Here is a 14,198-nt window from a genome sequence, read left to right on the forward strand (position 1 = left end):
ATTAATCGTCTTTCGTTTGTTGTGTATCATTTTCCTTGCACAGGAGCAGCGTCTTTTGTTGGAAGATATGGTGGAACAGGAGAAGCGTGAACAAGCCAATCAGATGCAACATTCCGGTGATATGCCATCGAATCAAGGCATGATGAACGATCAGGTATAATCTACTGTTTACCAATTTGCTTCCTACCAAAATGGCTTATCTTCTTACTATCCTGATCGTTTGCAGGACTATGATCGATTGCTTAATAATCAGCAAGGTGTTGGGCGTCCGCTGCAACAACAGCAGCAACCTGGTATGGTTGTTGCTACGCAACAAAACCAAACCCAGCAGCATCAATCGCCTACAGTTATGCAACACCAGCAACAGCTTCAGATGCAATCACCCAACAGCGGTCAGTTTATGATGCAACAGCAGCAGCAACAAAGAGTGGCCACACAATGGCGTCCGCTAGCAACAGCCCAATCAACTCCGAACGCTGGCATTAACGTAATGGGTCAACAGCAAACACCGCTTGCTGGCGGTGGTCTTATCAACCAGATACCGAAAAATACAACCGTTTCAATGACAACAGTTCCATCGCCATCATCATCGATAGCGACTGCTGGCGTCCCATCGCAAATTGATTCAACGGCCAATAAATCGATTCCACTGTTCCAGGCAAATTTGCAACCACCACCACCACAACCGCCGGAAACGATCAGCACCGAGCAGGATCGCTTGCTGCAGATAAATTACGAAAATTGGCTTAACCAGCAGAACACAGTGCTTTCCAACCAGTTGAAATATTACGAAACGGAAATCGTGAAACTGCGCAAGGTGAAAAAACAGCTCAACACTAAACAGCGTCATCTGCGCAAACAGGGCAACGAGCTGACGGAGAATGATGCGAAGGAGCTACAGAAAATTACAGCCGACCATACTATCATACAAAAGCAGTTGGAAAACGCACGTCGCCAGCAAAGGCAACATTCGGTGATACTGCAAGAGTACAAAACAAAGCATCAATCGAGCAAACCGGTAACATCCGGTTCCACCACACCGGTTGGAGTTGCTCCGGGCAGTTCACCGGCACAATCTCTTATAGCGCCACCGTCTCCGCTAATGTCCCCCTCGCCTGGCTCACAACAAGGACCACTTTATCATCCTCCAGTTCAGTCACCGTTAAGCAATCCTATTCTCCAGCCGAACCAAAGTCCACTGCACTCACCCAGTCCGTTGCTTTCTCATAGCCCTGGGCCAGCAAGCGTAAACTCTTCCGTATTGCAAAGCCCCGGGGGCAATCATACGAACTCGAACAGTGCCATGTCACCGTACAGCACGATGCAACCATCGCCACGCATCGGAACGCCGCATTCGCAAATTGACGAAAATCCGTTCAGTCCCGGTCCGGGTGGTCCTTCACCGTCGCCATCTTTGCCCGGGCGGCTTACATCGCCGGCACCCCGTATGACTTCACCGCAGCATCGTATGGCCGGACAGCAGATGGTTGTTGGCGGTGCAGGACGCATGGTACCTAGCCCTGGCAATCAATTCAATCAGCAGGGTATGATGATGCAAAATGCAATGATGAACTCCCAAATTCCGCAACAGCAGCTTCAGCAGCAACAACAGCAACAGTTGCAGCAAACACGCTTCGTTCGGCCTCAAACGATACCGAACGATCCGAGTGTACGGATGCGTGTTGCGAACAGTATACAAATGCAACAACAGCAGCAACAACAACAACAACAACAAATGATGGTTCAAAATCCAAGCATTCGTCAAGTACAGCCAGGCGCCATTGGAACTGGCTATAACTCACCGTTGGGCAGCCCACAGCCAATCATGTCACCGGGTGGAGGCAACAACATGAATCAGCAACAGCAGCAACAACCAATGCAACAACAATCACAGCAAACGATGGATCCACGCACAATGCAGTTTCTACAGCAACAACAGCGTATGCAACAAATTCAACAACAACGTCAACAGATGATGCAACAACAACAACAACAACAATCACCTCAACATGGTGGATCAGTAGCAGGTACATTGATGCATCAACAACAACAACAACAGCAACCTAATCAACAACAGATGCAACTAATGCAGCAACAACAACAGCAGCAGCAACAATTACAGATGCAACAAATGCAGCAGCAACAACAACAACAGCAGCAGCAGCAGATGAATTATGCGAAGCAGAGTCCGATACATCAACAACCACCTTCGCCACTGCTGAGTCACGGTGGTGGTGGCAATACCCCGACCTCTTCGCCAATGCCTCAAAGCCCTATGATGTATTACAGCCAACAGCAACCACAACAACAGCAACAGCAGCAACAACAACAACAAGGTCAACAAATGCAGCAACAACTAATGCGCCAGCAATCGATGGGAAATTGTGAAAGCTATCCTAATACTGCTGGCGGTGCTCCTGGTGGTGGTGGTATAAATCATCCCTCCAATCCCATCCCTCTTCCATTCGGAAAGTTTGGCTACATCAAGCTCGGTTTACGTGGTGGATCCCCAATGTGGGGTAATGCCCGGGGAAATAAGCGTACCAATCCTGTCGCACAATTTCAGCAACAACAGCTACAGAAGCAACAACAGTTGCAAAAGCAGCAGCAGCAGCAGCAGCAACAACAGCTACAACAATCAGCTGGAGGAAGTGCTGGAACATCTGGGACACGAACCCCACAGCAAACCACAATTGTTGCGTCCGAGGTGAGAAAGCAATCCGTAAACTCGTCCGGTCCCTTTGCTCAGCATCGAAATCGCATCACTATTGTACAAAAACCGACCGGTAGTGTTGCAACGCTGAACTCGGTTGTCGGTGTCACCATGAAGCCGGTCGGTGCGGAACTGGTGGTGAACAGTAGCAGCAGTCCCAATGTGGAAGAAATCGTAACTATCGACAGCAGTCCCGACGAGAAGCAGCAGCGCTTGCTCGATTACGATGATGATAATGATAAGACACTGGTCGGTACGGAAGTGTTACTCAATTCTGTCGCGCAGCACGGTGTCGATGGGGATGAAGCAATCATGGAGCCATTCGGTACCGGAACGCCATCATCCGGATACGAAATCGTTGGTAGTCCGCTAGATTCACAGATAGCGGCGGGTGAATATAATCTCTTCTCGGACGATGTGGTTGAATGTGTGGACAGTGAGGACGTTTCCGGTGGGAAGAAGGATGCTGCACGAACCGTTTCGGTAGAGCTGCTGATGGATGCGGTCGACAGTAGCTCCAAGGATAAACCATTGTTGGGAAGCTCGGAAATAGAGATTGTGGAAAGTTTGGACGAGAGCAGCATCGGTACGACGGCGGAAGATTTCGAAGCGATGATCGATAGTCGGCCGAAGGAAAGTACACCGCCGGCCGTTGTTGCGGATGTGCAAAGCGCGGTCAAAATGGAGGTGGTGACCAACGCGAAAAAGGAGGAGAAAATTGTAGAAAAAACTACTACCACTACTCCCAAGAAGGAAGTGACGGTGGTTACCGTGCAGCAGCAACAGCAGCAGACACAACAGCAAAGTGCCAAGTCAATCTCTTACCCGACTGCACGCATTTCCATTCAGCAATCGTTAATGCAAAACGTTACCGCCGCACGTCCGATCGTTGCAGCCGCCCACCAACGATTGGTGAAGGATGCAACCGAATCGACGGCAAAGTTATCAATCGGCAACACTACTATATCGGTGCCGATACTGAAAAGCTTCCCAATGGCGGGCACACCCTCAAAAACGACCGGCACGGAGCAGAACGTTGTCAGCAAGGCGGGAACGCTTGCGACACACACAAAGAAAATTATCAACACGTCGGGCGGTCTGTCGATTAGCAACATTGGAAAAAATCCTTCCGGCGGTACGGTGATCGCTGTGGGGGGACAGAAAATCAACACCACCAGCATCGTAACGCTATCCTCGCTAAACCTTAACCAAACGTCATCGTTCATCACGAAAACGTTCGCAAGACCCGGTGGAGCGGTAACGATACAGCATCAAAAGCAAATTCCTGTAGGTTCGCAGATCAAAATTCAACAAAGTCAGCCTGCAGGGCTACCACAACAGACGGTAGCTACCACCACCGGTTCCTCGTCAACGACGGGTACAAGCATGACTTTCGGTGTAGCACAAGCTACCTCAGCACAGCAACCGATCGAAGGTATTGTCGTTAAGACAGCCACCAAACCCAAAGCATCGACCTCCTCGACGAGTCTTAGCTACGCAAAGCTATCCTCTCTTACCGTAACGCAAGACGTATCGCTGCCGACTAAAATCTTTGAAGATGATTCCATCTCTCCCGATAGTTCGATCAGCCAGGAAGACACAGAACAGATGCCGCTGGATGCGAAACCCGAACTTCCAGCTGTGAACTTGGAAGATGCTGGAATTGTGAAAAATGTTTCCAACGCCGCTCTTGTCGAGTCAGCAGGGCAGGCAGGGCAGGACAATGCGGCAGCGGCGGATGTGAACCAAGCAACCGAACCGACCACCGTCAAGGGTAAGCAAAACATCATCCCCGTACACGTGATAGCTAGATCGCGCGAGAACTCGCGCAGTCCCATACTGACGAGTGCCACCGGACAACGAATCGTTTCCTCAATGCCCCAGCTGTCACCACTCTCGCAACCGAACGAGCTAACGCTCAACGCGATGAACGTCTCGCAGCAGGTCCGCTCCATCATGTCATCGATAAGCGTATCCAATGCGGCAAATGTGACGGTCAGCAGTGCCGGAACACCGAGTGTTGTACTGTCCGTAGCACCGTCCGCCCTAACAACGACATCTGCCGGTGTAGCTACATCGAACGCACCAACAGTCAGCAACATATCCACCATCACGTTCGACACAATCCTTCCATCGAAGGGCGATAACATGAGCAAAACGGAAACCATAGCTAGCATACTGAAAACGGTGTCGGGAAAAACGATTTTACCGGCGGCTGCGATCGCGAACAATTCGAATCTAATTAAAACTTCCGAACAGAGCGGTGGGCCGGCGCTAACGTCGACGACGATCACGCAAATACCTAGCACAAAGCTGATCCCGCAGCAAGTACAACTAAGTCGGCTTCCGCAAACGATTGGCAGTGGGAACGGTAACTTCCTGGTGGTTAAGCAGCTAAGACCACCGAACAAGCAGACGGGTCAGAACCATACCCAGAAGCAGCTGGTAGTACTTACCCAGCAGTCACAGGGAGGACAGCAGATAAAGCTACAATCGCACCAAGCGCAACAACTGGCGGCTGGCAATAGTGTCATCATACAGAGTCAGCCTGGTAGCTCTGGAGGTGGTAGTTTTGTTAAGATATCGGCAACTCCCACCATTGTGTCTATGGGTGAACCTTCAAGCAAATCGATCACTACTACAACGGTCGATACCAACAGTACCAGCGGAATTGCCAATATACTCAGCAATGCAAACCAGCAACAGAAAACACTAACTACAGCACAACAACAACAACAACAACAACAACAACAACAGCAGCAGCAGATACAAGGATCCGCTGGTCAGCAGATAATGTGCACCAGCCAAGGTCAGACGCGTATCGTGAACCTTGGCACCGTAGTATCCACCGATCAGAATAAATCGATCGTAATGAGCACCTCACGTGCTGCCACCATTACAAGCATTAACGTAACCTCCACTACAGCGACTCCTGTGGCGAGTATACTAAGTGCCACACTGTCACAGCCATTAATAAAAAGCAGTAGTCACATGCCATCATCCATCAGTACGCTATTACAAAATCAGCTGCAAAACGCAGCTTCATTCCGTCGATCGAAATCCACCGATGAGGCTCCGGCACATGCGCACGGGCGTGAAACTGCGTCACAGATATTGAGCAAACGGCTCAGTCTGGAGGCTACCAATGTCGTTAAAAGTGAACCAGTAGATAGCGCTTCGGATGATACGAGTGTCAGCTCTACATCGAAACCGGACACATCTGGCAATGGTAACACCAACAATAGCAATAGCAGCAGTGCTGGATGTAAATTCTCCACCATGCCTTCCACTGCTGGGTCTGCCACTAAATCTGAAGACTCACAGAATGTGCTTCTAAAGCAACTGCTGCAAAACAGTGGAGGATCATCGAGCTCGTCGGTATCATCGCCGGCTCCATCACCAATAGGGCGCGCCGTTCCGAGTCTCATAACAAGCCAGCGAGCGCCAAGTTTGGGTGTGGTTAGCTCGCTGGAAGCTCAGCTAGCGCGGCCCGTAATACCACCGTCGGCAAATCCTCCAGCGATACAGATTATCAGTACCCAAGCGATACCAGTGATTGCTGCGACGATCACCTCAATTTCTTCACCCACAGTGTCTAGCGCGAGTTCATCCACAGTTGTCACCGCGTTGTCGGCGAACCCTTCCACTAGTATGTCCACCGGCACTACGACGGTGACAACGTCCACCAATAGCAGCTCAAGTGTTGGCAGCAATAGTTCCACCTCGAGCGAAACGACGAAAACGAAATTAATTTCAAGAGAAACTTCCTTCGTATCGAAACCGGCCGCTACCGGGATATCGTCGAGCCATCCGACTCCGAACCTAGCCGCCAACATGCTTGCAGCAAGTATTAAGAAGGAGGAGATGATGCAGGCAGCGGCGGCGGCAGCGGCAGCTGGTGGATTCCCTGCCAGTGGAGTAGCCGTCCCATCCACAGTTGCTCTTGGGGCGGTGAAAATCGAATCAGGATCGATCACTGTGACTCCGATCCAAACGTCACAGCCCAGCACCGTTGCTGCGCAGCAAATACAGCCAACAACAAAATCTACTATGGCACAGCAACAGCTGCAACAACAGCCAGCCAGCCAGCTGCAAGCCAAAGCTCCGGTGGTGTTGGTGAGCTCCGCATCAAACATCGGTGAGACAAACATTACCATCCTGAAGCGTGATTCGGTGACTTCTCAACCACCCTCAACCGTTCCGCCGGTGCTGCAGACGGGCATCAGTGTGACGGTCACACCGAAGAATGTAACTACCGAGGAACAGAAACGGTTTGTGCCGAGTCCTGTACAACAAGTCGGAGATACAACCATTGTTCGAACGCCAACACCAACACCTTCTCCCGGTACGATGCAACAATCCTCAAAAATGTCCGCTGTACCATCAAGATCTGACACACCAGTTGAAGTGAAGAAGGAACTGGAATTATCGTTAAGCAACAGTACTACATCAGTATCGTCCACCATCACAACTGGCACAACCACCAGCTCTGTCACAGCATCACCTTCCAACCCAATGATGGGACCACCGTCCGCCCCAACAGCAACGTCCCAAACAACACCACCAATAAAATCTCCATTGCCCACCAGTAACGCTGAGATGATTGCGTCAACAAGCGTTTCACCATCGACAGTCAGAACCACCGAAAGTGGTGCCTCACTGGTATTGGGCACAGCCACCATTAAAGAGGAACCAATGGACAGTATTTCTCCCGAACAGGCAGCTAAAAGGGCAGCCGAACTAGCGCTCGAACTAAAGAAGAAAAAACGTCGTGAGTATCAGAAAAATCGTCGCCAGATGCAGATTCAATCGAACAAAGACAACCAGCACAATCAGGCGAAGAAGAAGCCAAAAAAATCCGTTAAGGTGGAGGAAGACTACGACACGTGCATCGATAACTTAATGGGACAGCTGCGACAGTTACCGCCGATGCAGATACTGGAACCGCAGTTGCCTCGCAACTATGGCGTCTGCTCAGTGTTCGGTACCGGTGATCTGTCAAAGTTTACTAACCTGAAAGGTTATACGATTGCGTGCGGTGATCTGACGGGAAGTTACGGCTGTGCACACATCCCTTCCGTTGCCGACTTTTACAACACGAAACCGTTCGGCGTGCAGGAGCCACCACCGGAACCGACGCCGGTTTCGATACATCGTGGGTTCTACGATCAGGAGTTTGCACCGATCAAGTTCGAAGTGGAGGAACGGCAGCGGTATGAGTTTGTGCGCGATCGAGAGCTAGATTCACCCGATACGATCATCAGTACGTCGAGTCCGGAATGTATACGGTGGGATTCCCCGATCAGTTTCCCTGGTTTGCGCTTAATCAAGGAGGAACCGACCGAAGACGATCAAACGACCGTGTATAGACAGATGTCACCTGTGATTCCAATACTTGCACCGATTCCTATACGATTGCGCAAGGGTATTACGCTATCAGCCGACTCGGTACGCGCCAATGGGGCAGCGACGAATATCGCTGACAGCAATAAGGAGAATGAAGGTTTCAAAGAAACGTTGGGTATCAAGTCACGCTTTGGACCGCCGACTCCGTTCAAAGATACGAGCAATGTAACGGTCACGCTGACACTAACCTCTTCAGCTGTGGATGATATTTTCGGTGTGTTGCGTGATCTGGCCAATATGTTAGAGATTCCTCCTCCTACTACGTACCAAATTGTGGAACGTACCGTATCGCCGACAAGCCAAAAGCTTGGCCTATATCGTACAAAAGGCAGAGACGGTAAGGAAGGTACACCGATCGATATTCAAACCATCTTGAATGGATCGGCCCGATTCTGTCGGCACTGTGATGTGGTGATACTGAACAACATAATCATCTCAAAAGCCTCCGAATTCCCACTGCTAGCTACGAACGGTGGTGATAGTGGGGCGCAAGATTTGGAATCCGAGGAGCTGTACTTCTGCGATGAACAGTGCTATCGACAGTTTAAGTGCTGTCCAACCAACATCTTGGACGATGGTGGAAAAACTATCGCACCATCACCTCCCGGAGGTGAGGGTGTCGTCACGCTAAACCACCACAAACCAGACGCGAACGTGTCAAAGAAGGAGCTCTCCGGGATTCCGGGAGTCATTGACATCAAGGATGATGTGGTTTATAATGTAGAAATGGATGAGGGTGAGAAAGACTCACAACTCGGTAGCGGAGATCGTAAGAAGAAACATCCCGACGAAGGTATCGACCAAGACGTACAGTCCGGTGCACCACCACCCAAGCAAATGAAGGGCGTCCGGTACAAAGTGTACACACCGAATTGTTTCGGCGTGCAGCGCTACAAGAAACCGAGCGAAAAAGAAATCACCGAAACGCTGTTCCGCATGAGCATCACGGTGACACCGTCGCCGAAGATGCCGGACGATACGCGTCGCTGCATCTTCTGCCATACGGTTGGTGACGGTGTAGCGGATGGACCTTCGCGGCTGCTCAACTACGACGTAGACAAATGGGTCCACCTTAACTGTGCGCTCTGGTCGGATGGGGTGTACGAAACGGTGAACGGCGCCCTGATGAACCTGGAAAACGCACTCCAACAAAGCTTAACGTCGGTGTGCGCGTTCTGCAACAATCTGGGCGCAACGGTCAAGTGCTTCAAAACGCGCTGCGCCAACGTGTACCATCTGAGCTGTGCGATGAAGGATAGCTGCGTCTTCTACAAGAACAAGTCCACCATGTGCCAGACGCACGCACCAAAGACGGAAAAGGATTCCGAGCTAACGACGCTCAGCGTGCAGCGTCGGGTGTACGTCGAACGGGACGAAAGCCGGCAGGTTGCGTCCGTAATGCATCACTCGGAATCGAACAACTTGCTGCGCGTTGGTAGCTTGATCTTCCTGAACGTTGGGCAACTGTTGCCGCATCAGCTCCAGAGCTTCCATACCCCGAACTACATCTATCCGATCGGCTACAAAATAGTAAGTATTAATTATAAGTTGATGATATGCGGCAGAGTTAAACTTCATCCTTTTCCCGGACACTTCAAACATTGCTTCACTCGTTTCGTTCCACAGATTCGTTTCTACTGGTCGATGCGCCGGCCAAATAAGCGCTGTCGATACATCTGCTCCATTGCAGACGTTTGCGGGCGTCCCGAATTCCGCGTCTTGGTGCAGGAAACTGCCGAAGAGGATATAGAGCTGCGCGACGCAACACCGAAAGCCGTATGGCAGCGTATCCTCGAACCGATGGCACAGCTCCGCAAGAACTGTCACATTGTGCAGCTCTTCCCAAAGTACATCTCGGGCGAAGATTTGTTCGGCCTGACCGAACCGGCCGTCGTACGCATACTGGAAAGTTTGCCCGGCATCGAAACGCTCACCGACTACCGCTTCAAGTATGGCCGCAATCCACTGCTGGAACTACCGCTAGCGATCAATCCATCTGGTGCGGCCCGTACCGAGCCGAAGCTGAAGCATTCGTTGTCGTGGAAAAAGCCGCACACCCAGCGTACCGGTTCCGTGAGCCAGCGGCCCACGTTCGTGCCGACCAGTTCGCCGGCGGGCGAGGTTGCCTGTCCGTACAGCAAACAGTTTGTCCATTCGAAGAGTTCCCAGTACAAGAAGATGAAGCAAGAGTGGCGCAACAATGTGTTTCTGGCGCGGTCAAAGATCCAGGGGCTCGGACTGTACGCGGCGCGCGATCTCGAGAAGCACACGATGGTGATCGAGTACATCGGCGAAGTGATCCGGACCGAGGTGTCCGAATTGCGCGAGAAGCAGTACGAAGCGAGGGTAAGAATTGAACGCAAGTAGACAGTGTAGTGATGGAAACTTCGGAGTGCATCCGGAGTTAACTCTGGAGTAATTTGGAGTAGTTTTCCGATATTAGCTCCTGTTTCAACTCCGGAATGCACTGCGAAATCAGGTGAAGGTTACTCCGGCTGCGGATTACTCCGGAGCCTAATGGTGATTTCACTTCGGATTCAAAACCGAACTGTCGACTCGGGAGTAATTCCTGTAATTCCATCAGTATACCCAGTAGGAGATGTGTTGTACTAACTTGTTTGTCTCACGTTTGTAGAATCGCGGAATCTACATGTTTCGGCTGGACGAGGAGCGTGTGGTCGATGCAACACTTAGCGGCGGTTTGGCACGTTACATCAACCACTCCTGCAACCCCAACTGCGTGACGGAAATCGTCGAGGTTGATCGCGAGTTGCGCATCATCATCTTCGCCAAGAGACGCATCAACCGCGGGGAGGAACTGTCCTATGATTACAAGTTCGATATCGAGGACGATGCGCACAAGATATCGTGTATGTGCGGTGCACCAAATTGCAAGAAATGGATGAACTAAATGGTGCATCCAAACTAGGGATAGTGGTGGGACACCGTCTGCATTTTTACACCATGTTACCTCGTTGTCCATTGCAGTTGTATGTAATTTATGTGCGGGTAGAAGACAACAGAACGTTTTTTTTAGGGAACGATAAATCCGTTGGCACAATTTATTCCAACTGAAGGAAGAGGTTTAAAAAAGCTTTTTCTTCTGTTTGACCGTGTTTTTTTCGTTCTAGAATTCGAGTCTGTTCTTTTGGAGTATTAATTTTCTGTATAATTGTGGATTTTGGGAGGAAAGTTGATTAGTTTATTATTGAAAAGCAACAAAATGCTAGACAAGTCCTGCAAAATCGTGTAAGGCAGCAATATTATAGACACAGAATGGTGTGTAAGTGAGATCGCGTGTATTTTTGTATGTGTGTGTGCAGGAAATTTGTGTATGTAAATGTGCATTTTTTATTGTTTTGCTATTTTTTTTCTTTCATCGTTTGAAACCCTACGATAGTAATATGTTTAGGAAAAAGAGAGCGAGACAGAGAAAGAATAGCTTTTAGAAAAAGCGAATGGTGAAACCCGTTGTGTAGCGCGTTGATGGTAGTGTAATGAATACTGCTCGAAAGATTACGATTAATCATAAGTGAATAGAACAATAAGGCGATAGAGTTAATAATGTACACACAGGGGGCTACTACAAGGGAAAGCAGTTATTTTATTGACCATGTTACAGCACCACGCACGTTAACGGAAAACACTCTTGACCTTGAATTGATGAAGACAAGCAAAAAACGTTAGGATCAAAGGTATATACACTCATAACAAATCTAGATGGTAAGATAGGTAGATAGATAAGAATCGTGCATGTGTTCTATGCAGAAAGTATATATTATATATAGTACCTACATATATGAATATATATATATATATATATATATATATATATATATATATATATATATATATATATATATATATATATATATATATATGTATATTTTCGGACGATTATTTTAGCAGCATATTTTGCTATATACAAGAAAATACTATGTCGAACAAATGGGCAGTAATAATGATGCCAGCGTGTGTGTTTGCAGCAAAAAGAGAGAGAGAGAGAGAGAGAGAGAGAGAGAGAGAGAGAGAGAGAGAGATGAAATAACAAATCAACTTTGATAAGCTTTCAGTTTATTAAATCGTACGCAGCGCGAGCAACCATTTCAGAACTGTTGAAACACGTGTAGGAATTCAAAAAAAGGGAAAGCAAACCCGCTATAAAAATGCGCCATTGCCACACCGATGTTGATGTTGAGCAGCGTTGGCAAACCTCCAGATACGTGGTGGCCCCATTTCCCTTCAATTCCCCTTTTTTTGAAACACTCACATATACACATTACCTACACATGTTACTAGACGTGTAAGCTTGTAGGAGAAGAAACACTCTTTATAGGAATATAAGAACACAATAGGGCAAAACAAACAAAATGATGAAATGGATGTGTGGGGGAAATGTGTACTAAAATTAATAAAACGATCACCACACACAACCGTGTTGGGATGTTTTTTCAGGTTTGATGACTTAAAGGAATGTTGAAAAATAAGCACTCTCTACAAAATTACTTGTTCGCCCCAAACCCCTGATCAACGCTATTATTCAAAACGGTTTTTTTTTATGTAAACCTGGGAGATTCTCAATCTGTCTCGTTCGCCTGCTCACTATACAGCACGTCGTCGTGACATGCCCCGGTCAACAATGCGCTGACGAATACCTTCCTGGTGGGGCATGAGTCCGGCATCCGCATAACATTCGCCGTACAGCTCAGGAAGCACGTGATTCATCCTTCAACCACCTCCAGAAGTCCACCGGGCGAAAGAACAGTGACTCATTAAGCTTGGCATTGTGGCGACTTCTCTGAGTCATGTTAAATGCCGTGCACGCCTACAATTTACGGCCAGACCCCTCCCTTTCAGATACCTCAACGCCTAGGTTGCTGTCTGTTCAGAATTTCGACCCAAAAGTTGGCTAAGTTCAGTCGGCCTCTATCCTTCAAATCCGAGCTGATCTGAAGCATTGGACATCTTCAAATCAGTGAAGAATGTTATGCTAGGATATTGAAAGAATTCCCATAACTGGTTTCCGAAGATTAAAAAAGAATGTTCTTAATCTAGTGTAGAGCGCACTCACCAGATACGGCCAATGAGATAAAAGAGGTCAGGATTGGCAGGACAAGACCCTGAAAGCAGAAAACCATCTTGAAGGTTTAAGCAGTACCTAGCAAGGAACACAGGAAGTTAAAAAAAAACAATTCTTTTTTCTAAATCGATTGGTAGTCCTGAGAAGGACTGTTGCTTGAGGATGTATGACTGCCGGACTATAGAACGTCCACTGGCGCCGACATCACGAAGTAACTCCCTTTTACTTCTTGGCTGCGGCTTTCTTTGGGGTGGCTGCTTTCTTCGGTGCAGCAGCTTTCTTCGGGGCAGTGGCCTTCTTGGCGGGAGCTGCTGCTGCCTTTTTTGGCTTCGGTGCTTTCGGCTTGGCTGCCGCAGTTTTGGTTGGCTTGGTCGCCTTCTGCTTGGGTGCTGCTGCTGCTGGCTTCTTGGCGGCTTTCTTCGCACCGTCGGCGGCGGCGGCCTTGGGCTTCTTGGCAGCAGCTGCTGCCTTGGGTTTCTTAACCGCGCCACCCTCAGCCTTCTTGGTGGTCTTCTTTGCAGCTACCTTCTTCTCACCGGCCGGCTTCTTGGCTGCACTCTTCTTCTTCTTGTCCCCAGCGGACGCAGATTTCTTCGGAGCTGCTGCCTTCTTCTTCTCTACCACCGGCTTCTTGGCTGCGGCCGACAGCTTGAACGAGCCCGACGCTCCGGTTCCCTTGGTCTGAACCAGCTTGCCACTAGCGACGCCACTCTTCAGCGCCTTCTTGAAGAAGGTGCCCAGCTTGGTCACGTCGGCCTTGTAGTTGGCCGCCACGTACTTCTTGATCGCCTGCAGCGACGATCCGTTGCGTTCGTTCAGGGCCTTCACAGCGGCCAGCACCATCTCGTTCACCGGAGGATGAGCCGCCGGCTGCTTCGGCTTCTTGGGTCCTGCCGCCGCCTTTGGCTTCTTCGGCGACTTGGCCACAGTTGCTGGGGCTGCTGCTGCTGCAGTTGGTACTTCGGTTGCTGCGGTATCGGCCATCGTGTGTTTTGCTAC

At 49.4% G+C, this 14,198-nt stretch overlaps 4 protein-coding genes across 4 annotated transcripts in view; 2 read left to right on the forward strand and 2 right to left on the reverse strand.

Annotated features, from left to right (window-relative positions):
• Positions 1-11,030, forward strand: part of LOC126568648 (histone-lysine N-methyltransferase 2D-like) — a 29,362-nt gene extending 18,332 nt beyond the window's left edge. Inside the window, exons 15-18 of the mRNA XM_050225163.1 lie at positions 44-154; positions 227-9,649; positions 9,746-10,465; positions 10,755-11,030. Coding sequence (XP_050081120.1) covers positions 44-154; positions 227-9,649; positions 9,746-10,465; positions 10,755-11,030 — 10,530 coding nt within the window. The remainder of the gene's footprint in view (positions 1-43; positions 155-226; positions 9,650-9,745; positions 10,466-10,754) is intronic.
• Positions 1-14,198, reverse strand: part of LOC126568301 (microfibril-associated glycoprotein 4-like) — a 566,870-nt gene that overhangs the window by 262,512 nt on the left and 290,160 nt on the right. The window lies entirely within an intron of this gene.
• Positions 1-14,198, forward strand: part of LOC126568442 (histone H1B-like) — a 236,502-nt gene that overhangs the window by 214,927 nt on the left and 7,377 nt on the right. The window lies entirely within an intron of this gene.
• The window catches only part of LOC126568441 (late histone H1-like), a 327,966-nt gene continuing 327,189 nt past the window's right edge, over positions 13,422-14,198 (reverse strand). Inside the window, exon 2 of the mRNA XM_050224915.1 lies at positions 13,422-14,194. Coding sequence (XP_050080872.1) covers positions 13,422-14,183 — 762 coding nt within the window. The 5' untranslated portion in view covers positions 14,184-14,194. The remainder of the gene's footprint in view (positions 14,195-14,198) is intronic.

Source organism: Anopheles maculipalpis, chromosome 2RL (genome assembly GCF_943734695.1).
Source record: "Anopheles maculipalpis chromosome 2RL, idAnoMacuDA_375_x, whole genome shotgun sequence".
NCBI classification, from domain to species: Eukaryota; Metazoa; Arthropoda; class Insecta; order Diptera; family Culicidae; genus Anopheles; species Anopheles maculipalpis.